This window comes from Scyliorhinus torazame, chromosome 17, assembly GCF_047496885.1.
Source record: "Scyliorhinus torazame isolate Kashiwa2021f chromosome 17, sScyTor2.1, whole genome shotgun sequence".
Classification (NCBI taxonomy): domain Eukaryota; kingdom Metazoa; phylum Chordata; class Chondrichthyes; order Carcharhiniformes; family Scyliorhinidae; genus Scyliorhinus; species Scyliorhinus torazame.
Genome location: NC_092723.1, coordinates 165,125,043 through 165,152,417, shown reverse-complemented (window position 1 = coordinate 165,152,417; position 27,375 = coordinate 165,125,043). Strand labels below are relative to the sequence as shown.

General features: G+C 46.7%; 1 protein-coding gene across 3 annotated transcripts in view; it reads left to right on the top strand.

Moving 5' to 3' along the window:
- Positions 1-27,375, top strand: part of prkar1b (protein kinase, cAMP-dependent, regulatory, type I, beta) — a 375,815-nt gene that overhangs the window by 95,329 nt on the left and 253,111 nt on the right. For all 3 annotated transcript variants that reach the window (XM_072481561.1, XM_072481563.1, XM_072481564.1), the window contains one exon: positions 7,843-7,934. In XM_072481561.1, coding sequence (XP_072337662.1) covers positions 7,843-7,934 — 92 coding nt within the window. The remainder of the gene's footprint in view (positions 1-7,842; positions 7,935-27,375) is intronic.

Sequence of the window (27,375 nt, the reverse complement as noted above, 5' to 3'; positions counted from 1 at the left end):
TTTTGTGTAAAGAGGTGGGTTCGTTCCCAATGATGCAGCCCTTTGGTCTACAGGACAGGCTCCTCCAAGGATGAAATTGGGGAGTGCATATCTTCAATGTGTATGTCGAGTTGGCCAGGACGTTTTGATGGTGGCAAGGCTGCAAAAATGGGAGGAGGAATTGGGAGGCACGGTGTGAGGTTGGATTTGGGAAGAAGCACTGCGAAGGATTAATGCATCCTCGTCGTGTGCTAGACTTAGTCTTATTCAGCTTAAAGTTGTGCATGGAGCACGTATGACACCGGTAAGGCTGAGCCGATTCTTCCCAGAAGTGGTCAATCATTGAGCACGGTGCGCCTGGTTCCCTGCGAAATATGCCCACAAGTTCAGATCCTGGCCAAACTTGGTGGAGTTCTGGAATGGAGTCACGGATGTTTTGTCTGAGGTGGTAGGAATGGCGGTCATGCCTTCTCCATGGGTAGCTATTTTTGGATTTTCTTCATTTGGAGAGGTATGGATGAGGGGTTCTTCGTGAGGTGCAAGCTGTTCATCGACTTTTTCAAGAAGTATTAGAATGTCGGGATGGGGAGTAGGGGAGGGTGATGGGCCACAGTAACTATTGGTTGCTAAGGGGAAGGGAGCGTACTTTGTTTTAAAAATTCCTTTGGGGGGTGTGGCTGATGTTTTTGCATATATTGGGGGGGGGGGGGGTTCCTGCTGTGTTATATTGCTATAGTGTTATATTCATTGTTAATATGTTATGGAATAGTCTTTAGTTATTTGAAGAGATAACAAATAGGTTAGACCAAGGAGAGCCAATGGATGTTATCTATCTTGACTTCCAAAAGGCCTTTGATAAGGTGCCTCACGAAGACTGCTGAGTAAAATAAGGGCCCATGGTATTCGAGGCAAGGTACTAACATGGATTGACGATTGGCTGTCAGGCAGAAGGCAGAGAGTTGGGATAAAAGGTTCTTTTTCGGAATGGCAACCGGTGACGAGTGGTGTCCCGCAGGGTTCAGTGTTGGGGGCCACAGCTGTTCTCTTTATATATTAATGATCTAGATGATGGGACTGGGGGCATTCTGGCTAAGTTTGCCGATGATGCAAAGATAGGTGGAGGGGCAGGTAGTATGGAGGAGGTGGGGAGGCTGCAGAAAGATTTAGACAGTTTAGGAGAGTGGTCCAAGAAATGGCTGATGAAATTCAACGTGGGCAAGTGCGAGGTCTTGCACTTTGGAAAAAAGAATAGAGGCATGGACTATTTTCTAAACGGTGACAAAATTCATAATGCTGAAGTGCAAAGGGACTTGGGAGTCCTAGTCCAGGAATCTCTAAAGGTAAACTTGCAGGTTGAGTCCGTAATTAAGAAAGCAAATGCAATGTTGTCATTTATCTCAAGAGGCTTGGAATATAAAAGCAGGGATGTACTTCTGAAGCTTTATAAAGCATTAGTTAGGCCCCATTTAGAATACTGTGAGCAATTTTGGGCCCCACACCTCAGGAAGGACATACTGGCACTGGAGCGGGTCCAGCGGAGATTCACACGGATGATCCCAGGAATGGTAGGCCTAACATACGATGAACGTCTGAGGATCCTGGGATTATATTCATTGGAGTTTAGGAGGTTGAGGGGAGATCTAATAGAAACTTACAAGATAATGAATGACTTAGATAGGGTGGACGTAGGGAAGTTGTTTCCATTAGCAGGGGAGACTAGGACCCAGGGGCAGAGCTTTAGAATAAAAGGGAGTCACTTTAGAACAGAGATGAGGAGCAATTTCTTCAGCCAGAGAGTGGTGGGTCTGTGGAATTCATTGCCACAGAGGGCGGTGGAGGCCGGGACGTTGAGTGTCTTTAAGACAGAAGTTGATAAATTCTTGATTTCTCGAGGAATTAAGGGCTATGGAGAGAGAGCGGGTAAATGGAGTTGAAATCAGCCATGATTGAATGGTGGAGTGGACTCGATGGGCCGAATGGCCTTGCTTCCGTTCCTATGGCTTATGGTCTTAATAGTCGATATTGCTTTGTGTTATTGACTGAACCTCTTTTTGTACTTTTTGTATTTTCTGGATACACCTTCAATAAATTATCATCTTAAAAAAAACAAAAAATTGCAGGTGTGATCCTTTGTGTGCCTAACCTTTTTTTTAACCAGGCTGCTACTTCAACCTTTTAATGTCCTCTTATGTGAGCAACTTGCCAATGTATTAGATTGTGGGTGGAATTCTCCCATATCCCAGCTGGCCAGTTCAGGGGCAGGAGGGAATTGGCCCAAAAATCGGTTTTACGCCTGTGTGAATTTCCTGCGGGATCTTCAACTGATGCCCGTCATGGCGGATCAGGAAACCCCCTGAGGCCGGAGTGAAACTGCTTTGCTTCCCATTCGTGGGATGCAGATGAAGGCCCGACCACCCATGCCCAATTCTCTACAGTGCCAGCAGGAAAACACACCAGTGCAAAACGCATCTGGAACAACATGCGTGCATAGAATTTACAGTGCAGAAGGAGGCCATTCGGCCCATCGAGTCTGCACCGACCCTTGGAAAGAGCACCCTACTTAAGCCCACACCTCCACCCTATTCCAGTAATCCAGTAACCCCACCCAACATTTTTGCAAAACTTAAGGGCAATTTATCATGGCCAATCCACCTTACCTGCACATCTTTGGACTGTGGGAGGAAACCGGAGCACCCGGAGGAAACATACACAGACACGGGGAGAACGTACAGACTCCGCACAGACAGTGACTCAGCTGGGAATCAAACCTGGGACCCTGGAGCAGTGAAGCAACAGTGCTAATCACTGTGCTACCGTGCTGTGCAGATCTTGCGAATCATCAAAACAGTCCTGGGGCTGTCTCTGGATTTCATAACCGAGGCCATCTGAAGCCCTAGATCCCAGAACACGACAGCAGTGGGCAGGGGGGGACATCTACAGGTGGATCTTCCAGATTTAGTGTCCTGGAGGAAGTGGATCATCCAGCCTAAGAATGTTCCTGGAGCTCCATCTTCTTTCTCAGGAGGTCTATCCTCTTTCTTCAATAGTGCAAGGGTGATGTTGGGCAACTTTTCAATATGGCACCTGGATAGGATGGTGGACTACACACAATGAGGCCTGCACCACCCCAGAATACGGTGAAAACACCGGGTTTCAAAATTAATGAAGTCGGGGCCAGAAGATTTGGCGTGATTTTCTGATGATTTTTGCAGCAGGAAACACTCCACGTGCCCACCTCTGCCACAGGTCTTACTATCTAGATGGGAGAATTCCAATCTATATGTTGATAAACATATGGAGCGAGATAGAACATAGAACATAGAACAATACAGCGCAGTACAGGCCCTTCGGCCCACGATGTTGCACCGAAACAAAAGCCATCTAACCTACACTATGCCATTATCATCCATATGTTTATCCAATAAACTTTTAAATGCCCTCCATGTTGGCGAGTTCACTACTGTAGCAGGTAGGGCATTCCACGGCCTCACTACTCTTTGCGTAAAGAACCTACCTCTGACCTCTGTCCTATATCTATTACCCCTCAGTTTAAAGTTATGTCCCCTCGTGCCAGCCATATCCATCCGCGGGAGAAGGCTCTCACTGTCCACCCTATCCAACCCCCCTGATCATTTTGTATGCCTCTATTAAGTCTCCTCTTAACCTTCTTCTCTCCAACGAAAACAACCTCAAGTCCATCAGCCTTTCCTCATAAGATTTTCCCTCCATACCAGGCAACATCCTGGTAAATCTCCTCTGCACCCGCTCCAAAGCCTCCACGTCCTTCCTATAATGCGGTGAGCAGAACTGTACGCAATACTCCAAATGCGGCCGTACCAGAGTTCTGTACAGCTGCAACATGACCTCCCGACTCCGGAACTCAATCCCTCTACCAATAAAGGCCAACACTCCATAGGCCTTCTTCACAACCCTATCAACCTGGGTGGCAACTTTCAGGGATCTATGTACATGGACACCTAGATCCCTCTGCTCATCCACACTTCCAAGAACTTTACCATTAGCCAAATATTCCGCATTCCTGTTATTCCTTCCAAAGTGAATCACCTCACACTTCTCTACATTAAACTCCATTTGCCACCTCTCAGCCCAGCTCTGCAGCTTATCTATATCCCTCTGTAACCTGCTACATCCTTCCACACTATCGACAACACCACCGACTTTAGTATCGTCTGCAAATTTACTCACCCACCCTTCTGCGCCTTCCTCTAGGTCATTGATAAAAATGACAAACAGCAACGGCCCCAGAACAGATCCTTGTGGTACTCCACTTGTGACTGTACTCCATTCTGAACATTTCCCATCAACCACCACCCTCTGTCTTCTTTCAGCTAGCCAATTTCTGATCCACATCTCTAAATCACCCTCAATCCCCAGCCTCCGTATTTTTTGCAATAGCCTACCGTGGGGAACCTTATCAATCGCTTTGCTGAAATCCATATACACCACATCAACTGCTCTACCCTCGTCTACCTGTTCAGTCACCTTCTCAAAGAACTCAATAAGGTTTGTGAGGCATGACCTACCCTTCACAAAGCCATGCTGACTATCCCTGATCATATTATTCCTATCTCGATGATTATAAATCTTGTCTCTTATAATCCCCTCCAAGACTTTACCCACTACAGACGTGAGGCTCACCGGTCTATAGTTGCCGGGGTTGTCTCTGCTCCCCTTTTTGAATAAAGGGACCACATTTGCTGTCCTCCAGTCCTCTGGCACTATTCCTGTAGCCAATGATGACATAAAAATCAAAGCCAAAGGTCCAGCAATCTCTTCCCTGGCCTCCCAGAGAATCCTAGGATAAATCCCATCAGGTCCCGGGGACTTATCTATTTTCAGCCTGTCCAGAATTGCCAACACCTCTTCCCTACGTACCTCAATGCCATCTATTCTATTAGCCTGGGGCTCAGCATTCTCCTCCACAACATTATCTTTTTCCTGAGTGAATACTGACGAAAAATATTCATTTAGTATCTCGCCTATCTCTTCAGACTCCACACACAATTTCCCATCCCTGTCCTTGACTGGTCCTACTCTTTCCCTAGTCATTCGCTTATTCCTGACATACCTATAGAAAGCTTTTGGGTTTCCCTTGATCCTTCCTGCCAAATACTTCTCATGTCCCCTCCTTGCTCGTCTTAGCTCTCTCTTTAGATCCTTCCTCGCTACCTTGTAACTATCCATCGCCCCAACCGAAACTTCACACTTCATCTTCACATAGGCCTCCTTCTTCCTCTTAACAAGAGATTCCACTTCCTTGGTAAACCACTGTTCCCTCGCTCGACGCCTTCCTCCCTGTCTGACCGGTACATACTTATCAAGAACACGCAGTAGCTGATCCTTGAACAAGCCCCACTTATCCAGTGTGCCCAACACTTGCAGCCTACTTCTCCACCTTATCCCCCCCAAGTCACGTCTAATGGCATCATAATTGCCCTTCCCCCAGCTATAACTCTTGCCCTGCGGTGTATACTTATCCCTTTCCATCATTAACGTAAACGTCACCGAATTGTGGTCACTGTCCCCAAAGTGCTCTCCTACCTCCAAATCCAACACCTGGCCTGGTTCATTACCCAAAACCAAATCCAACGTGGCCTCGCCTCTTGTTGGCCTGTCAACATATTGTTTCAGGAAACCCTCCTGCACACACTGTACAAAAAACGACCCATCTATTGTACTCAAACTATATCTTTTCCAGTCAATATTTGGAAAGTTAAAGTCTCCCATAATAACTACCCTGTTACTTTCGCTCTTATCCAGAATCATCTTCGCCATCCTTTCCTCTACATCCCTAGAACTATTAGGAGGCCTATAAAAAACTCCCAACAGGGTGACCTCTCCTTTCCTGTTTCTAACTTCAGCCCATACTACGTCGGAAGAAGAGTCCCCATCTAGCATCCTCTCCGCCACCGTAATACTGCTCTTGACTAGCAGCGCCACACCTCCCCCTCTTTTGCCTCCTTCTCTGAGCTTACTAAAACACCTAAACCCCGGAACCTGCAACATCCATTCCTGTCCCTGCTCTATCCATGTCTCCGAAATGGCCACAACATCGAAGTCCCAGGTACCAACCCATGCTGCCAGTTCCCCTACCTTGTTTCGTATACTCCTGGCATTGAAGTAGACACACTTCAAACCACCTACCTGAACACTGGCCCCCTCCTGCGACGTCAAATCTGTGCTCCTGACCTCTATACTCTCATTCTCCCTTACCCTAAAACTACAATCCAGGTTCCCATGCCCCTGCTGCATTAGTTTAAACCCCCCCAAAGAGCACTAACAAATCTCCCCCCCAGGATATTTGTGCCCCTCAGGTTCAGATGTAGACCATCCTGTCTGTAGAGGTCCCACCTTCCCCAGAAAGAGCCCCAGTTATCCAGAAATCTGAATCCCTCCCGCCTGCACCATCCCTGTAGCCACGTGTTTAAATGCTCTCTCTCCCTATTCCTCATCTCACTATCACGTGGCACGGGCAACAACCCAGAGATAACAACTCTGTTTGTTCTAGTTCTGAGCTTCCATCCTAGCTCCCTGAAAGCCTGCCTGACATCCTTGTCCCCTTTCCTACCTATGTCGTTAGTGCCAATGTGGACCACGACTTGGGGCTGCTCCCCCTCCCCCCTAAGGACCCGGAAAACACGATCCGAGACATCACGTACCCTTGCACCTGGGAGGCAACATACCAAACGTGAGTCTCTCACGCTCCCACAAAATCTCCTATCTGTGCCCCTGACTATAGAGTCCCCAATTACTAATGCTCTGCTCCTCTCCCCCCTTCCCTTCTGAGCAACAGGGACAGACTCCGTGCCAGAGGCCCGTACCCCATGGCTTACCCCTGGTAAGTCATCTCCCCCACAAGTATCCAAAGCGGTATACTTGTTTCTCAGGGGAACGACCGCAGGGGATCCCTGCACTGACTGCTTTTTCCCAGTCCCTCTTACAGTTACCCACCTATCTCCAATCTTTGGTGTAACTAATTCCCTGAAGCTGCTATCTATGACCCCTTCTGCCTCCCGAATGATCCGAAGTTCTTCCAACTCCAGCTCCAGTTCCCTAACTCGGTCTTGGAGGAGCTGGAGATGGCAGCACTTCCTGCAGGTAAAATCAGCAGGGACACTAACTGCATCCCTCACCTCAAACATCCTGCAGGAGGAACATTGCACTCCCTTCCCTGCCATTCCTCTAACTTTCTACCAAGATCTGGCTCACAACTAAATTAAATTTTTATAAAAAATAATAATAATATAATAAAATATGGTACTTACCTCAGACCAATGGGTTTTATTATTAGGTTAGAGGAGGAGGGCAGGTGGGAGACACGACACGTGTAGTGTCTCGGGTTTCCTCTCCACCAGAATTTATTGGTGAGGGACTACTGGCTGCGTTTCACCCAAAAGGCAGCATGTTGCGGCCAGTAAATGCCACAAGATCTCTCTTCTGGGACCTACACGGCTCGTCACGCCTCGCGAGATCTAACTCAATCTTGTGAGACGTCGCATTGTGAATCCCGCCCATTGTGGGCGGGATCACTTTCTGGCAAATCTGAATATTAGAGTGAGACAGCTTGTTTCACTCTAATATGCGTTCCCAAGATCTAACCAAGGTGTGGGATCTAATTCCCTCATCTTGGAGATCTCGGGTGAAAGCATGGTGTTTCTCGGTGCTTCTAGCTGGCTAATTGCACGATGGTTCTCTGTTCCCATTTGGGTAGCTCGCCCCCACTATTTCTGAAAATCTTAATATGCCTGTATAACTTGCATGTCAATTAGTGGTATGTTGCATTACCAACTAGAGGCTGATAAAATCCTGCAGTAGGCTTCATTGTCCTCTACTGTTTCATAGGTTATACCAAAGGACTACAAGACGATGACTGCACTGGCAAAAGCTATTTCTAAGAATGTTCTTTTTGCTCATCTTGACGATAATGAACGAAGGTAGGAATAATTCTGGAAGATATGTAAGCAATGTTTATTTAAGTTAACAGTTTTTATTTATTTATTGTGGTTTTTATTTCTTTTCATTCTGTCCTCTAATCTTGTCCATCTTAAAAACATAGGATACAATATTAATGTTAATGTGCCCTTTTTAGGCTTTGCTATTAATTGGGTCCAGGTCGAATAAAGGTTAATGAGCAGCATTTATTGTATTTTATACTTCGCTGTGTTTATACAGCACAGTGTATTCCCCTGTTACATGCTTTTCTTGTTACTGAAAGGAGTGATTCCTAACTACCTATGTTGTCATCAAACACATTTCTTTTGGTTAAATGTTTAAGCTAACTAAATATGACCTTGACATAGAAAACTGTGATTACAGTATGAAAACCATCATAATTATATCAACAAGATTACAAAATTGTTTGCACGTGTTTTCTTTTCCCCTCAGTAAAATTTTTTAAAATCAACTTTTTTGCCTAAAAGTATGTTCAGATTATATTGTACCAGTACAAAAGGGCTTTTTGTGTTCAGGCAAAACAGTGGCTGTGATGCCCAAAATGTACTGTGCACTGTTGACATACAGTCGGTAGAAATGGTAGTCAAGTCATAGTTGGAATTCTGGCTGTATAACAGAATTTCCAATAAACCTTATCGTATTAACTTTCCAGTACTTATTATCATGACCATCAAATGTCATTAGCATTTATATGACATTTAAATAACATAAAAACCGTTTTAAAATGTTTAAAATCCAGACACATTTTCTTGAAGAATATCTTTGATATCGGAGTCTGTGACTAATTTGTGTGCATGCAATCTGTTACTGCTCGGTTTATGTGATCAAAATCACTTTATATCGTTTGAAATCACTTTATATCAATTTTTACAATACTAAGTATGTGTTCTGTCCCTCAGTTTAAAAAAAAAAAAAATCATGTGTTTCGTCAAGACCACAAATGGGTTTTTCTGGAATCACTCTTGGGTGAAAAGTGGGCACCTTAGATCCTCTCTTTTGTGGTGCCAACTGATGCTGAAATTCTTTGCCTGTTTATAAAACCACCATTCGCTGGGACTGAATGTGGAGATGGTTGCTATTAGCACCATATGCCTGAAAACAGAATTTATGCACTGGATTTGATAGCACATCTTTACACAAAGGAATGCAATTTGATGTAATTTTATCTCTACAGAATTAATTTTGCATATTCCTGGAAGAATTATTACATATCTATCTCAAATTTTCAATCATAGTTTGCTAGCCTTTCATTGCTTAAGCAAATATCAGAATTCAAGGAAGGCTACAAATCAATGTACAATTAAATACATGAATAGGATGGAAATAGAGGGATACGGACCCCGGAAATGCAGAAGATTTTAGTTTGGACGTGCAGCATGGTCGGCACAGGCTTGGAGGGCCAAAGGGCTTGTTCCTGTGCTGTACTTTTCTTTGTTCTTTGAACTGGAGAAAGGATTGTTGCCATGTATTAAAAACTGGAGAATTGAGGAGCTGTACTCACCGTTGCAACTCTTTTGAAGTCAGTTGAAGTGCTTCTTGCCTTGCACCGGATACAGATCCTGAGCAGTGATGGTCCGGTGCTCACAACCTCAATAATGATGATCTCAATTATAATGATACCTGCACACTTGAGGGTTAAAATATGAGGCCAGATTGCATAAACCAGGGGTGTAATCTCTGGAATTTAGGGAGATTCAGGGGTTATCTTATTGAAGTTTTAAAGACATTAAGGAAAACACATAGAGAAAAAATATCTCTGCTGGTTGGGACTCTGGGACTAGGTGGCATCGTCTAAAAATTAGAGCCATGCCTTTCAGGAGAGAAATTTGGGAAACATGGCTATGGACAAGGGTTGGTTGAATTTTAGAACCTCTTCCACAAATGGCAATTGATGTTTGGCCAATCCTTAATTTTAATATTGAGATTGACAGACTTTTGTAACCTAAGGCATAAAGGAATATCGGGACAAAGGTGTGGTGAACACCACTAGTGGTATATTATATGTATTATGGCACTGCCCGTATATCAGAGATACAATGGTAAATCCCTGCCTGCTGACTCTGCCCAGCAGGCGGCGTATAAAAGTGTGTGCTCTCCTGCGCTGCAGCCATTCTCGTTCCAGCTACAGGAGGCACAACATCTTGTTCAATAAAGCCTTGATTGTTCCACCATTCTCGTCTCGTGGTAATTGATGGTACGTCAATATATTGAACAAGATTTTTAAACGATGGATCTCCTCATCAAGCCTGATCGTCTGCAGCTGAGCCCTCAAAGCAGCCAACGCCACGTCCACCTTCAACCACTGGCTAGCCTGCTTCGAAGGCTACCTCAGAGCAGCCGCTGAAGAACCCTCGGATTCGCAGAAGCTCCAAGTCCTCTATTCACAGGTGAGCCCTTAAATGTTTCCCCTCATCTGGGATGCGCCAACCTACTCTGAAGCGATGACGCTCCTGAAGGGACACTACGTTCGACTGGTGAATCAAGTGTACGTCAGGCACCTCCTGGCCACGAGGCAACTCCCCGGGGAGACTCTGGACGATTTCTTGCGTGCTCTGCAGATCCTAGGTAGGAACTGTGACTGCCAGGCAGTTTCGGCAGTCCACACCGAACTTTCAATTAGAGATACTCATATCACGGGCATGAAGTCTGCGTACGTCCGCCAGCGGCTATTGGACGGGGGTACGCTCGATCTTGCGGGGACTAGGCAGCTCGTTAATTCGTTAGAAGTGGCCTCCCGTAACGTTCAGTCCTACTCCCCCGACCGCTCGACACCCTCGTGGGCATTGTGGGCCCCACCAGCTGCCGACTCCAGCTCACCGCAAGCCTGCGCCGCGCGGCAGCCAGCCAACTCTGCGGGGGCCCCCAAATGTTATTTTTGCGGACAAAACAAACCCCCCAGGCAGCGTTGCCCGGCGCGGAGCGCAACTTGCAACGGGTGTGAGAAGAAAGAGCACTTTGTTTCTGTTTGCCAGGCCCGGTTGGTCGCCGCTGTTTCCAGGTCCGGCATTTCTACAGCTCCCACATGCGACCCAGAGGTGCCGCCATCTTCCCCTCCAAAAGCCACGTGCGGCCCATGGGTGCCGCCATCTTCCCCACCGCAAGCCACATGTGGCCCGAGGGCGCCGCCATCTGCCCCACCGCAAGCCACATTCGGCCCGAGGGCGCTGCCATCTTTGCCGCACATGTGCGCCCCGTGGACGCAGCCATCTTCGATGCCATTTTGGACTGCGCCTCAGGACCTCTGCTCGTCTGACCATTCGTCGCCTACCGCTACCTCCGCCACCGCTGATCAGCCCGGGACCTCCCAGCATCTTCCGCAGCTCGCCTCTATCACCCTGGATCAGTCTCTGCCCCACAACCTCGCGATCGCCACGACAACGGTGAAAATCAGTGGGCACGAGACGACGTGCCTCTTTGACTCCGGGAGCACAGAGAGCTTCATCCACCCCACTACGGTAAGGTACTGCTCCCTCCCGGTACACCCCGTCACCCAGAAAATCTCCCTGGCCTCCGGATCCCATTCCCTTGAGATCCAGGGGTACTGTATCGCGACCCTCACCATCCAGGGCATAGAGTTCAGCAACATCCGGCTCTACGTCCTCCCCCCACCTCTGCACTGCCCTGTTACTCGGCCTAGATTTTCAATGCCACCTCCAAAGCCTTACTTTAAAATTCGGCGGAACCCTACCCCCCCCCCCCCCCCCCCCCCCTCACCGTCTGCGGCCTCACGACCCTTAAGGTCAATCCACCTTCCCTGTTTGCGAACCTCACCCCGGACTGCAAACCCGTCGCCACTATGAGCAGACGGTGCAGTGCCCATGACCGGAACTTCTTCAGGTCGGAGGTCCAACGGCTTCTGCGGGAGTAGGTCATTGTGGCCAGCAACAGCCCCTGGAGAGCTCAAGTAGTGGTAGTGAAGACTGGGGAGAAGCACAGGATGGTCATTGACTACAGTCAAACCATCAATCGGTACACGCAGCTCGGCGCGTACTCCCTCCCACGCACATCTGACATAGTCAATCAGATTGCGCAGTATCGAGTCTTTTCCACAGTAGACTTGAAGTCCGCCTACCACCAGCTCCCTATCCGCCGGAGGACCGCCAATACACTGCATTCGAAGCAGATGGCCTCCTCTATCACTTCCTTAGGGTTCCCTTCGGCGTCACTAATGGGGGTCTCGGTCTTCCAGCGAGAGATGGACCGAATGGTTGACTGGTACGGACTGCGGGCCACCTTCCCGTACGTAGATAACGTCACCATCTGCGGCCACGATCAGCAGGACCACGACGCAAACCTCCAAAAATTCCTCCATGCTGCCAAACTTCTTAACCTCACATACTATAAGGAGAAATGCATGTTCCGCACCAACCGCTTAGCCATCCTTGGCTACGTAGTGGAAAATGGAGTCCTAGGGCCCGACCCCGACCGCATGCGCCCCCTCCTGGAACTCCCTCTTCCCCACTGCCCCAAGACCCTGAAACGATGCCTGGGGTTTTTCTCCTATTACGCCCAGTGGGTCCCTAATTATGCAGACAAGGCCCGCCCACTCATTCAGTCCACAGTTTTTCCCCTGACGGCTGAGGCCTGCCAGGCCTTGAACCGCATCAAGGCGGACATCGCCAAGGCCATGATGCACGTGGTCGACGAGTCCCTCCCCTTTCAGGTGGAGAGTGATGCATCGGACGTGGCTCTGGCCGCCACGCTCAACCAGGCCGGCAGACCCGTGGCCTTCTTCACCCGCACCCTCCATGCCTCTGAAATTCGGCACTCTTCTGTCGAAAAGGAGGCCCAAGCCATTGTGGAAGCTGTGCGACATTGGAGGCATTACCTGGCCGGCAGGAGATTCACCTCCTCACTGACCAATTGGCGGTTGTCTTTATGTTCACTAATACACAGCGGGGCAAGATCAAAAATGACAAAATCTTGAGGTGGAGGATCGAGATCGCCACCTATCATTGAGATCCTGTATCGCCCAGGGAAGCTCAACGAGCCCCCGATGCCCTACAACCTCGCGATCGCCACGACGACCGCGGTACATGTGCCAGCGCACAAGTGGACCGACCGCTCTCCACTATGACCTCTGCCACCGGGGGTCACCCGGTTTTTCCATTTTGTCAAGGCCCGCAACCTGCCCTACTCCATTGAGGAGGTCAGGACCGTCACCAGAGACTGCCAAGTCTGCGCAGAGTGCAAGCCGCACTTCTACCGGCCAGAATGGGCACACCTGATGAGGGCCTCCCGCCCCTTTGAACACCTCAGCGCGGACTTCAAAGGCCCCCTCCCCTCCACCGACCGCAACGCGTACTTCCTGAACGTGATTGACGAGTACTCCCGGTTCCCTTTCGCCATCCCATGCCCGATATGACTTCTGCCACGGTAATCAAAGTCCTGCACAGCACCTTCACTCTGTTCGATACCCCACCTATATCCACAGCGATCGGGGATCCTCTTTCATGAGCGATGAGCTGCGTCAGTTCCTGCTCAGCAAGGGCATCGCCTTGAGCAGGATGACCAGCTACAACCCCCGGGGAAACGGGAAGGTAGAGAGGGAGAACGGGATGGTCTGGAAGGCCGTCCTGCTGGCCCTGTGGTCTAAAAGTCTCCCGGTGGCAGGAGGTCCTCCCCATCGTGCTCCACTCCATCCGATCGCTCCTCTGCACCGTGACTAATGAGACCCCTAATGAATGTGTGTTTGCCTTCCCCAAGAAGTCCACCTCCGGGGTCTCGCTCCCAACATGGCTGACAGTTCCTGGACCCGTCCTACTCTGGAGCCATGTGCGGAGCCATAAATCGGACCCCTTTGTCGAAAAAGTCCACCTCCTACTTGCAAACCCGCAGTACGCCTACGTAGCACACCCCGACGGGCGCCAAGACACAGTCTCCCTCCGGGAACTGGCACCCGCTGGGTCCCCACCCACGACCCCTGACCTGACACCGGTCCCCCCCCCACCCAGGTTGCCTCATTCACCCCTGCGCCACTCACCCACCCTCCAGCGAACCTCACTGCAGCCCCCACCCCAGCAGGATCCGTCCTCCCACTAGATCCACTCGGTGGTGGCGAAGACGAGGACAACACGCTCCTGGAGTCGCAGGCGACCAAGTCGGCGCCCACATCACCACCAGTACTGAGGCGATTGCGGAGGAGGGTCAAGGCCCCCGACAGATTAATTTGTAATGTTTCCACCACCTCCGCCGGACTCTCTTTTTTTTTTTTAACAGGGGGTGAATGTGGTGAACACCACTAGTGGTATATTATATGTATTACGGCACTGCCCGTATATTAGAGGTACAATGGTAAATCACTGCCTGCTGGCTCCGCCCAGCAGGCAGCGTATAAAAGTGAGTGCTCTCGTGCGCTGCAGCCATTCTGGTTCCAGCTACAGGAGGCACAAGATCTTGTTCAATAAAGCCTCGATTGTTCTACGATTCTCGTCTCGTGCTAATTGACGGTACATCAAAAGGTTAGCGAGTTCAGTTGCAGATCAGACATTGAATAGTGAAACAGACTCAAGAGGCTTAATGCCTACTCCCTTTCCTACGTTTTTGTGGCCTATGTTCAACGATTTCTTTTTCAGGGTCTCAGTGGTACTGGCTGGGAAGAAAACTTCCCTCCTCACCTGATATACCCTGATATCTTTTACCAGGATTTCCATAGAAGCCTAAAAGAACCTGGGTAACATCCTTGCGACTCAACAGAGCCGGTTTGTTGCTTTACCACTCTATCAGCAAAAACGTGCAGAGGGAACTGCAAGTATAAAAGGTTCACTGCTGTTTGAATAGCTCTCTGGATGACTTATTGGTAGTTGTACTCAGTGTGTGGGCAGATGTCCCAGCAGGTCAGCTGATCAGGTGGGAAATCCGACTGTAACATCATAATGAGGTCCAGGAGTTAAAATATTCTGGGCCTGTTGTTAGCTATTTTTAAAAGTTCTTTCACAGGATGTAGGGATCGCTGGCTTGCATTTATTTTTTTATTTTATTTATTTTAAAAATAAATTTAGAGTACCCAATTATTTTTTCCAAATTAAGAGGCAATTTAGCATGGCCAATCCACCTACCCTGCACATCTTTATGGGTTGTGGGGGGGGAGACCCACACAGACGCGTGGAAAATGTGCAAACTCCACCCGGGACCAGGATCTAATCTGGGTCCTCAGTGCCGTGAGGCAGAAGTGCTAACCACTGCGCCACCGTGCTGCTCGCTGGCTTGCATTTATTGCCTCTCCCTTTAATTAGCCTCGATAAAGTGGTGATGATCTTTTGCCTTGAACTTCTGCAGCCCATGCGATGTTAGGAAGGAGGTTCATGGGTTTTCACCTAGCAATATGATTTCAAGTCAAGAGTGTGTGGGGCTTGGAGGGTTTAGTAGGGAAGGAGGAGTCTGGAAAGGAGAGTCGGGTGGGGGATGGGAATGGGGGTGGGGGGGAGAACTACTGGCGACTGATCCTGGCCAGGACGTTGCTGGAGGCCTCGGGTGTCTCCGAGCCGGAGTCCGCCACCTCTCTCATCTCGTTGTCGGATCCCCCAGGGGGTGACACTCCCAGGCCCCCATGTGTCGGGGCGATGTGGTTGGACTAACTCTATCCCCCTTCTCCTGAGGTGGTTAAGGTGCTTCTGCACCATTCATTCTCGCTTCTTCAACTGGTGCGAAACTGGCCCGGTCTGCTGTATCACCATACCTGGAATCCATCTAGCACCATCCCTGATATTCTGGACGTACACTGCATCCCTATTTGAAACCCCTGGTCCACGACCGCTTGCCTTGGCTTCGCCTCTGCAGGTTATGCCATACTTTACCACCAATTTTGGGGAACCTGAGGCTGAGGCGGGTCCGGAGCCTCCCACCCATCAACAGTTCCACCGGCTCTACACCGGTTGCGGCATGTGGTGTGGTCCGAAAGTTAAACAAAGTTCTTGCTAGTCGTGTCTCCACATACCTCGTTGTCTGTTTCTTCATCGTTCTCTTGCAGGTCTGCACCGCTCGCTTGACCAAACAGTTTGAGGAACGGTTGATACGAGGTCGTGCAATGAGCTGCACCCCATTTGTCTTCATAAACCGCTCACCCATCACTGTTGAAGGGGCGCCATTGTCTGTGACCAATACCACTGGAATGCCTTCAACATGGTGGATGACATCCGATGGACTTCCAGCCACTTGAAAAGGGCATCTGCCATGAGTAAAATCATTTCCCATTGCAAAAGTCTGGCAAAATCGGCCTCTAGACGCACCCAAGGCCAGCCTGGCCATTCCCATGGGTGCAGCAGGGTGGCTGATGGGAGCTTCTGTTGTTCTTGGCATGTGGTGCATTGTTGGACCAGTCATTCGATAGTGGCCTCTAGGCCTAGCTACCACACATAGCTGTGGGCCAACATTTCCATTTTTGACACCCTTGGGTGTCTTGTGTAGATCCTGAAAGATGGCGTCTATGCCCTGGCTTGGAACTACAATGTGAGTCCATCACAGAAGGGTGCTGAACTCCTGCATTTTGGCTTCACCGGCCTGTAGTTCTTGGGCAACTTCCTTTGCTGACCCCTGTGTAACACAATGTGGCTTACTTTGCCAATACAGAGTCTTTTTGTCTCCAGTCACTTATCTGGACGGCAGTGACCGGCAGGGTGTCCATAAGGTTAAAGTGTCATAGAATCGCTACAATGCAGAAGGAGGCCATTCAGCCCATCGAGATGGCACCGACCGTCTAAAAATGTACCCCACCCAGGGTCAGGCCCACACCCTATCCCTTTAACCCAGTAGCCCCACCTAACCTAACCTTATGGACACTTAAGGGGCAATTGATCATGGCTAATTCACTTATCCTGCACATCTTTGGACTGTGGGATGAAACCGGAGCCCCCGGAAGAAATCCATGCAGACAAGGGGAGAAAATGCAAACTCCACACAGACAGTCACCCAAGGCTAGAATTAAACTCGGGTCCCTGGAGCTGTGAGGCAGTAGTGCCGAAGTGTCGAAGGACTTTGTCGGCTGTCATAGGGACGGAGTGCATGTTGGCAGTGGGAGCCTTGGTGATGCTCGAAGGTGTATTCACATGCTACTAGCAGCAGGGCCCATTGCTGAATATGGGGAGACGCTACTGGCGGGATCGCCTTGCCCTCTTTAAAAAAAAAAAAACCCTAGCAATGGCTTGTGGTCCACCACAGTGGAAAATCGACACCCATACACAAACTGATGAAATTTCTTCACTGCAATACGACGGCTAGCCCTCCTTTTTATATCTGGGCATAATTGCGCTCCGCAGTGGCCAAAGTCCTTGATGCGAACACTGTCGGCCTTTCTCTTCCGTCAGCCATGCGGTGGGACAATACAGCTCCCATTCCGTAAGACATGGTGTCGCACGTCACCAAAAGAAGCTTGGAGGGGTCATAATGTGTCAATAATCCGAATGATGTTAGCTGTTGCTTCACCCTGAGAAAAGCTTCCCCCTGAGGTGCTCTCCACGCCCATTCTTGGTGCTACTTCAGCAATGCATGCAGTGGTCGGAGGGTGGTTGTTAGGCCAGGAATAAATTTCACGTAGTAATTAACGACAAGTAACTCTGTTGCGTTTGCCGGAGTGTAGGTTTGCCGACCGCCAACACCTTTTCCTCTACTGGGTATACTCCGTCCTGGTTCACGCAATACCCCAAGTATGTAACTTCCGTGGCGCAGAATACGCATCTTTCCTCTTGAGGCGGACGGCCGTGTTGGAAAACCAGTGGAGGACTTCCCCAGGTTGCTCAGATGCTCCCTTTTTTTTAAATTTAGAGTACCCAATTAATTTTTATTTTTTTTTTTCAATTAAAGGGCAATTTAGTGAGGCCAATCCACCTACCCTGCATATCTTTGGGTTGTGTGGGTGAAACCCATGCAAACACGGGAGAATGTGCAAACTCCACACGAACAGTGACCCAGAGCCGGGATCGAACCTGAGACCTCGGTGCCATGAGGCAGCAATGCTAACCACTGCGCCACCATGTTGACCAGATGCTCCCTTTTGATGGCTCTGGTGACCAGGGCGGTGTCCAAGTAGATCACATGCAGTCGCCTTTCGGATGTTCTCCATAATGTGCTGAAAAAGTGCCCAGAAGATGACACTCCAAACAGCAGTTTTGTGTATTCCACGAGGGTTCCTGGGGGTGTTAATGATTACATAATGCCTGGAATCGGTGTCCAGCTCCAGCTGGAGATAGACGTGGCTCTTGTCAAGCTTGGCGTAGAATGACCCTCAGCTAACTTTGTGTATAGCTCTTCGATCCGCGGCATTGGCTACCTGTCCAGACGGGAGACCTTGTTAATAATAATAATCTTTATTATTATCACAAGGCTTACATTAACACAGTAAGTTGCAATGAGGAAATAAGAACCTTACAAATGGATCTAGATCGGTTAGGAGAGTGGGCCAAAATGTGGTGGAGCTTAACGTGGATACGTGTGAGGTCATACATTTTGGTCGGAAAAATGGGAAGGCAATTTATTATCTAAATGGGGAGAGACTTTGGGGTGCTCTGTTACAGAGGGGAACTCGTTCATGAGTCACAGAAAACTAGCATGCAGGTAGCAGATAGTAAAGAAAGCGAATGGAATGTTGGCATTTTAAGCTAATGGAATAGAGTATAAAGGGAAGGAAGTGTTGTTGCAACTATACAAGGCATTGGTAAGATCACACCTGGAGTATTGTGCACAGTTGTGGTTTCATTATTTGAGGAAAGATGTAGTGGCATTGGAGGCAGTTCAGGAGAGGTTCACTAGATTGATTCCAGAGATGAGGGTTTTGTTGTCTGAAGAGAGATTGAACAGTTTAAGCCTATGCTGTCTAGAGTTTAGAAGATTTGGAGGTAAACAAGATGATAAAAGGTATGGATAAAGTAGATGTGGAGTGGATGCTTCCTCATGTGGAGATTCTATAATGAGTGTCATAGTCTTAGGATAAGAGGTAGCAAATTTAAAATGGAGTTGAGGAAAAACTACTTCTCCCAAAGGGTTGTGAATCTGTGGAATTCGCTACCCAGAGTGCGGTGGATGCTGGGAGAGGTTAGACAGATTTTTAATTGGTAATGGGTTGAAGGGTTATGGAGAACTGTCACGACGGTGTTGTTAACGGCAGGATGAGTTCAGCCATGATCGAATGGCAGAGCAGACTCAATGGAGCCAAATTACCTAGTTCTGTTCCTATATCTTAAGATCTTAGGACCTGCAACAAACACAACCATCATTCCAATTGACTCCAGTTTTTCTAAAGCTCCTTGATACCACACTTGGTCAAGGCCTGCCTTGAATCAAAGGTAATCACTCTTCATTCAGCTCTTTTGTCCATTTTTGAACCAAGGCTGTAATTGAGTTCAGGCGCTGAATGGCCCTGGTTGAAACCAAACTGAATGTCAGTAATCAAGTCATTTTGGAGTAAGTGCCTCTTGATAGCACAGATGATGATTCATCCCATCGCTTTGCTGATGATGACTTTTGAATTAACATCAAAATTTTCCTGTTAAAAACTGTAAAAATTGGGGCCCTGGTTTTGTTGTGTCCCAAGAGCTGAACGTTTTCCAATAAGTTTTTCTTCAGTTGTCATATTTTTTTCTATTGCTGTTGAAACATGTCTTTTAAGATGAGGGACACATATTAAAGACAACAGGACCCCCAAACCCATGTCCTCCATTGCAAATCCTAACATCCTACATTTACTTATTTTTAGCAGATAACATCACAAAATAGCAGACAGAAAATGTCATGCAAGTGTATTAAGCTTTCATCTACATTTTGTCCAAAATGAATTACTGATGCATTATGTATGTGACCACGTAATGAGGGCTAAAGAAGAATGTCGAGCAACAGAATAGAAATTCTAAGCTGATGGTGAATTTCTAGGGCTTTCTATAGTACTGCCAAACTCTGTGATTCGTGTATTTCCATATTACTCGATGTCCTTATTTTTATAAAAGACTCAAATTTAACTTTTTCTTAACATATCAATGGCCAGATCTTTTGTATGGCTACACTTCATTTGATGCAATCTGTTAAGTCGTAAAACTATTTTAGTCGCAAAACCCATGTGCTGTAGGAGCAGAGCAGGAGGTGGCAAGATTTGCGGAAGAGACTGCCGTGTCTCTCTCTTTCCACCATAGATTAGCTTGTTGCCCCCACAGTGTGTCTTGCAGTGGATAAATGACCGTGAGTCGACTTTGTTTTAAATCAATAGTCTTTATGCATACACACACACACACACACACACACACACACACATACACACACACACACACACACACACACACACACACACGTTAACGTCAATCAATCACACAATCAGTCTAAGTTATACTATAGAATGCTGAATACAATACTAGACCTTGACTTAACTTTGAGTGACTGACAAGTACCCAAACAGATATGGCCTTTATCCGTGAGCTGGTTTCAGTCGTCCTCGATGTTTGGTCCTCGGTCTGTCTGATACTCTGGCTCTGGTCTTCCTTCTGCTGGTGGTGTGATGGTCCTTCTCGTGGTGCCCGGTGAAGATCACCGTTGTTGTGTTCCTTTTGCGGGCTGCTGCAGAGAGAGATTCTAAGATGGTGCGGCACCTTTTACCTTCAGGGATTTTGCGCCCCTTTGGGTGGTCCCTGGGTCATTGCCAATCAGTTGATCAGGGTTCGATCACCCTGATCCATTAGATCCAATCGGGTGCTGCTACACCGATTTCAGGGTGGGCCCTCAACAGCCATGCCTGCAGATGTTGGGGGCATGTAGGCTTTCCAAATAAGGAGTTTGCGTGCCGCTGTGTCTGGTAAACGAGTGTGATTGACAGGGTAATTCTATTGTTTCTGGGATGGCCTGGAGATGGCCTTTTTCCTGTGTATTGCGATGCCTAGGCTGCAGCTCGTTCATCTATGTTTATTTAAACTGCAGCCTGCTTGTCCTTATACTTGGCCAATTCTCCCAGCGTCCTATGCAGGATGCCATTTTAGGTGGCCGTTTGACCACAAGCTCCTCCTTGCTGTTGATTTCCTTTTGTCCTGTGCATAACAAGTTTCACCTCTTTGAATTCAAGTCATTTGGGCTAGGGGGTTGTTCATTATGCTGCCACAGATTTTGTCCAAATGCATCAGGAGCCGTGGAGGGAACAATATTTGAATGTTCAACTCAGTTAAGCTTGCTTCCGTCTTATGCCATTCCTGTACTTGTAAGGTACCCATTGCCAGCCTACTGGCTTTTCTTCAGTTGTGTAATGGGTAGTGGAGCATTGCAAATTTGTGTTTTTAATTTATAGAATTAAATGCAATGTGTTCACCTTATTTGTTACTGTATTGTTTTTCAGTAACACAAACCACTATTAAAACTAACGAGATACAGAAGGACATGGGTTTATTTGTAATGTGCTTTGGATTGATTTACTGAGTTCCTGAACCCGAAATGCTGCAACTACAAAGCAACAACATAGCATGAATTATTGCAGTGTACTATATAATACCTCCGTCCAACAATATATTATCTCTGATGTAATCAGACTCTGACCTTATCTTTCATCATGGCAGGTGCAGAACATTGTACATACCACCTGTAGTTATACTAGTTGTTTTTGAAAAAAACCACAAAATTGTTCAATGTTTAATTAAGAAAACTTGAGGTAAGGGACATGAAAGAAGAAAGGAATAAAGACTTTCATTTTGTTACCACCGGACATCCCAAAGTACTTTATAGCCAGCGAGCCAAAAGAAAGACTTGCATTAGAATAACACTTTTCACAACCACTGGATGTCTCAAAGCACTTTGAAGTGTAGTCGTGTTGCCATGTAGGAAACCCAGAAACCAGTTTACACATGCCAAACTCCCAAAAATAGAAATGTGATAATGACCGGGTAATCTATTTCTTATTTTGAGATGTTGATTGAGAAATAAATGTTGGTCAGGCCACCAGTGATAACACATCTGCTCTTCTTTGAAATAGTGCCATGGAATCTTTTTTGTCAGCCTGACGCAGTGGGTGGAGTCTTGGTTTCACATTTCACCTGAAAGATGGCACCACTCATATTGCATCTCTCTCTCTCTCAATACTAAAGTGCTTTTTGATTTTTATGCTAAAGACCTGAAGTGGGGTTGGAACTTAGAACGTTCTGGCTGAGAAGTAAGAGTTCTATCTGATGAGCCAAGGCTGAAACCATAAAAAATTTGGATTGAACATTTTGCTCTAAGTTAACATTGAAACTCTGTTTTTAAGTTGAAAAATCTTAAGTTAAGGATCAAGGTCAATTGTGCAGGATACCATTAGGCTGAAAGGAGTAAGAGAGTTGACTAGGTAAATCAGGATGTGGAGATGCCGGCGTTGGACTGGGGTGAGCACAGTACGAAGTCTTACAACACCAGGTTAAAGTCCAACAGGTTTGTTTCGATGTCACTAGCTTTCGGAGCGCTGCTCCTTCCTCAGGTGAATGAAGAGGTCTGTTCCAGAAACACATATATAGACAAATTCAAAGATGCCAAACAATGCTAGGAATGCGAGCATTAGCAGGTGATTAAATCTTTACAGATCCAGAGATGGGGTAACCCCAGGTTAAAGAGGTGTGAATTGTACCAAGCCAGGACAGTTGGTAGGATTTCGCAGGCCAGATGGTGGGGGATGAATGTAATGCGACATGAATCCCAGGTCCCGGTTGAGGCCGCACTCGTGTGCGGAACTTGGCTATAAGTTTCTGCTCGGCGATTCTGCGTTGTCGCGGGTCCTGAAGGTCGCCTTGGAGCACGCTTACCCGGAGATCAGAGGCTGAATGCCCTTGACTGCTGAAGTGTTCCCCGACTGGAAGGGAACATTCCTGCCTGGTGATTGTTGCGCGATGTCCGTTCATTCGTTGTCGCAGCGTCTGCATGGTCTCGCCAATGTACCACGCTTCGGGACATCCTTTCCTGCAGCGAAGAAACTAAATGTATACTTTGCTGTTCTATGTTCTATATAATGTACTAGAAGTTCTGAGAAACACAAGGTTTAGTGAGGAGCTGAAGGAAATTAGTATTAGTAGAGAAATAGTTTTCAGGAAATTAATGGAATTGAAGGCGAACAAATCTCCATGGTCTGATAATCTTCATCCCAGAGTACTTGAGGAAGTGGCCCTTGAAATAGTAGATCAGTTGGTGGTCATTTTCCAAAATTCTTTGGACTCTGAAATGATTTCTACAGATTGGAGGGTAGCAAATATAAACCCGCTGTTCAAAAGGTGAGGTAGCGAGAAAACGGAACTGTAGACCAGTGAGCATAAATTCGGTGGTGGGGAAGTGCTGGAGTCCATTATCAAGGATTTTATAGCACAGCATTTGAAAAGCAGGGTTGTAATCAGACAAAGTCAGCATGGATTTACAAAAGGGAAATCATGCTGGACAAATCTACTAGAATTCTTTGAAGATGTAACTAGTAGAGTTGACAAGGGAGAACCAGTGGATGTATATTTAGAATTTCAGAAGACTTTCAACAAGGTCTCACAAAGCATATTAGTATGTAAAGTTAAAGCGTATGGGATTACAGGTAGTGTCTCGAGATGGATAGAAAGCTGGTTAGCAGACAGGGAGCAAAAAGTTGGAATAAATGGGTCTTTTTTCTGATTGGCATTGTATCGCAGGGATCTGTGCTCGGCCACCAACTGTTTATATTATATATTAATGTTTTGGAGAGGGAACGAAATGTACTGTCTCCAAATTTGTAGCTGTTACAAAGTTGGGTGGGAGGGTGAGCTGTGAGGAGGATGCAGAGATGCTTCAGCGGGATTTGGACAGGCTGAGTGAGTGGGCACATGCATGGCAGATGCAGTATAATGTGGATAAATGTGAAGTTATCCGCTTCAGCAGCAAAAATAGGAAGGCATATTATTATTTGAATGGGTGTAAATTGAGAGAGATGGATACTCAGCGAGACTTTGGTGTCTTCGTACATCAGTCACTGAAAGTAAGCATGCAGGTACAGCAGGCAGTAAAGAAGGCAAATGGTATGTTGGACTTCATAGCGAGAGGATTTGAGTATAGGAATAGAGGTGTTTTACTGCAGTTGTATAGGGCATTGGTGAGGCTACACTTGGAGTATTGTGTGCAGTTTTCATGTCCTTATCTGAGGAAGGATGTTCTTGCTATAGAAACAGTGCAGCTAAGGGTTACCAGGCTGATTCCTGGGATGGCGGGACTGTCATACGAGGTGAGACTAAGTCAGTTCGGATTATATTCATTGGTAATTAGAAGAGTGAGAGGGGATCTTGTAAAAACTTACAAAATTCTAACAGGATTAGACAGGGTAGATTCAGAAAGAATATTCCTGATGGTGGGGAGTCCAGAACTAGGAATCAGAGTTTTGAGGATAAGGGGTAAACCTTTTAGGACTGAGATGAAGAAAAAGTTCTTCCAGAGAGTGGTGAATCTGTGGAATTTGCTACCACAGAAAGTAGTTGAGGCCAAAATGTGTAATTTCAAGAAGGAATTAAATATAGCTGTTGGGGCTAAAGGGTTCAAGGGACATCGGTGGGAGGGGGTGGGGGGGTGGGGGGGGGGGGGGAGGTGGAGAGATGAGAACAGGGTATTGAATATTGAACTTGATGATCAGCCATAATAATGAATGACTGAGTAGGCTGAAAGGGCCGAATGGCCTCCTCCTTCTACATTCTATGCTTCTATGATTTCAAAGTTTGCAAATTGTAGGAAGAAGTGAAATTGAAAAGGGCAAGATGATTCCTAAAAAGGGCAAGAGAATTTATTGAAGAGTTATTGTGAGGAATTGGTTTCAATTCAGTGAGGATGCAGGACAAAGGAAGGGCATGTAGGATGATAATTTGAAGTGTGTCTGGGAAAGTGAAGACAGCTAAGAGGACCAATAGCCACAGTAGTATTGATGAAATGAAGAAATAAGAAATATGTATATTAAAATGAGATTGATGGTTGGAGATGAGAAACATTTAGCACCCTCAGCTCCTCACAATCCTATTCATTTGCTGTTCCACTTCCTTAATTAAGGGTAATTTGATATCCTCTACGAATGTTGAAGCTAAGTATTTTAAGAAACCTTGACTTTTCATCTATCGTAACAACTTCACCATTGTTCACTTCAAATGTCCACATTCCTTGTTTAATTTTCTATTTACTATCCATTCATAAAATCATGGAAATTTCACTAAAATAGCTAGAAGTTTTCTTTCTTGTGACTTGATTGATTGGGTGGGATTTAACCAATTGGGGAACAAGTCCCCATGTGTTTCCCGCTGCTCATAGTGCCGAGAAACACAGCACTATAAAATGGCACTCGTGTTAGATAGGGGGCCTCAGCGAGGAACGCATGGCCAAAACCGCAATATCTCCGTTTTGTGCCCGAGGAACTCCACTCGCCGGAACTCCTGAGTATAGCAAGAGATCAGGACACTATTTTTAAATGGCGTCCTGATCTTCAAGGCAACCGGAACCTTTGCAATGCCAGGCTGGCATCCAGGTGGCAGTGCCAAGATGCCCAGATGGTACCAACAGTGCCAGGATACCATCCTGCCCAAAGGGCATGCACCTTGGAGACCTCTGATCCCCTGGGAGACCCCCGACAAGTGCCATTCCGTCTGGTCAACGTTTGTGACGATCACAACTGAATGGTGCTTGCCTGAGGTCTTCAAGGTGAAGAAGATAGATGCAACAACAGGCGTACCTCAGGAATCTGCACATTAAAGTAAGACTAGCTGTCTCACTTTAATATGCAGATTTGCTAAAAGGTGATGCTGCCCACAATGGGCGGGATTTACATCACAACTTCTCAAGATCGAGTTGGATCTCGCTAGGTATTGAGAGCCAGGTAGATCCCGGGAGTGGAGTCTACCAGGTTTTTTCGGCCACGCTGCACCACAGCGAGCTGCCTTTCTGGCGCAGCGTGGCTGAAAAATCGTGCCCATTACCTATCTCACCAAGGCAAGTAGAAAATGTGTGTTGTGCATGTTCTACAAAATGTTGTAATTTTTGTTAACATGTTCTCCTGTTTGAGTTGATATGCAGCACAATTATTTGGTTTTCTCCAAATACAAACTATAAATTTAGTTCGATTACATTTTGATTGGATTACATTTTGGCTAGGTTACATTTTGGAATACAATTTTAGAAGATGTTGCACAAACATTTTTGGAAATGCTGACACAGGGCGGCACTGTGGCGCAGTGTTAGCACTGCTGCCCCACGGCGCCGAGGACCCGGGGTTGATCCCGCCCCCGGGTCACTGTCCATGTAGAGTTTGCACATTCTCCCCGTGTCTGCGTGGGTCTCACCCCCACAACCCAAAGATGTGCAGGGTAGGTGGATTGGCCATGCTAAATTGCCCATTAATTGGAAAAATTAAAAATAAAGGAAATGCTGACATGTACTTAAATGTAGGACTGGTACTTAAATGTAGGACTGGTGTCTTTCTTTGGAGTGACCTTTCAAGTGTATTGTTCTGATTAATATTGTTTGGGAATGCTATTTTCAAAGGTAGTTTTGAAAATTAAATCTGAAGAGGATGTTGCTTTCCATAGTAATACTCATTTCTTTGAGCTAAGGTTTTTCAATCTGGCCACCTTTCTTCTTTGCCCCCTTGTACATTATTTTGGCTGTACATTTCTTAGAATAGACAATGCATTTTGTGGTGAGTTACTTGTCATATAAGAACATAACTAGGAGCATCAGTAGGCAATTCAGCCCCTCATGCCACTCTGCCATTCAATACAATCATGCCTGATTTTCTCTTGGCCTCACTCCAGTTTCCTGCCTGTTCTCCATAACCCTTCAACCTATTACAAATTAAAAATGTATCTAGCTCCTCAAATTTACTTCCCCGCCATCCACTGCACTGTGGGGTAGTGAATTCCACAGATTCATGACCCTTTGAGAGAAGTAGTTTCTCCTCACCTCTGTTTTAAATCTGCTACCCCTTAGCCTATGATCTCTTGTCTAGATTGCCCACAAGAGGAAGCACCCGCTCTACGTCTGCTTTGCCACTACCTTTTATCATCTTATATACCTCAATTTGATCTCCTCTCATTCTTCTAAACTCGAGGGAGTATATGCCTAAACTGTACAATCTATCTTCATAAGACAAACCCCATATCTCTGGAATCAATCTCGTGAAACACCTCTGAACACCTCAAATGCAATAACATCCCTCCTCAAATAAGGTAACCAAAGCTGTACACAGTACTCCTGGTGCAGTCTCACCAATGCCTTGTATAGTTGCAGCAACAGTTCCCTACTTTTATACCCTATCTCTTTAGCTATAGAGGTCAAAATTCCATTTGCCTTCCTTATTACCTGCTGTACCTGCATACAAGTTTTCTGAGATTCATTTACGAGGACACCCAGATCCCTCTGCACCAAAACACTCTGAAGTCTCTCTTCATTTAGATAATATGTTGCCTTTCCATTTTCCAACCAAAATGGATAACCTCACACTTATCCATGTTAAACTCC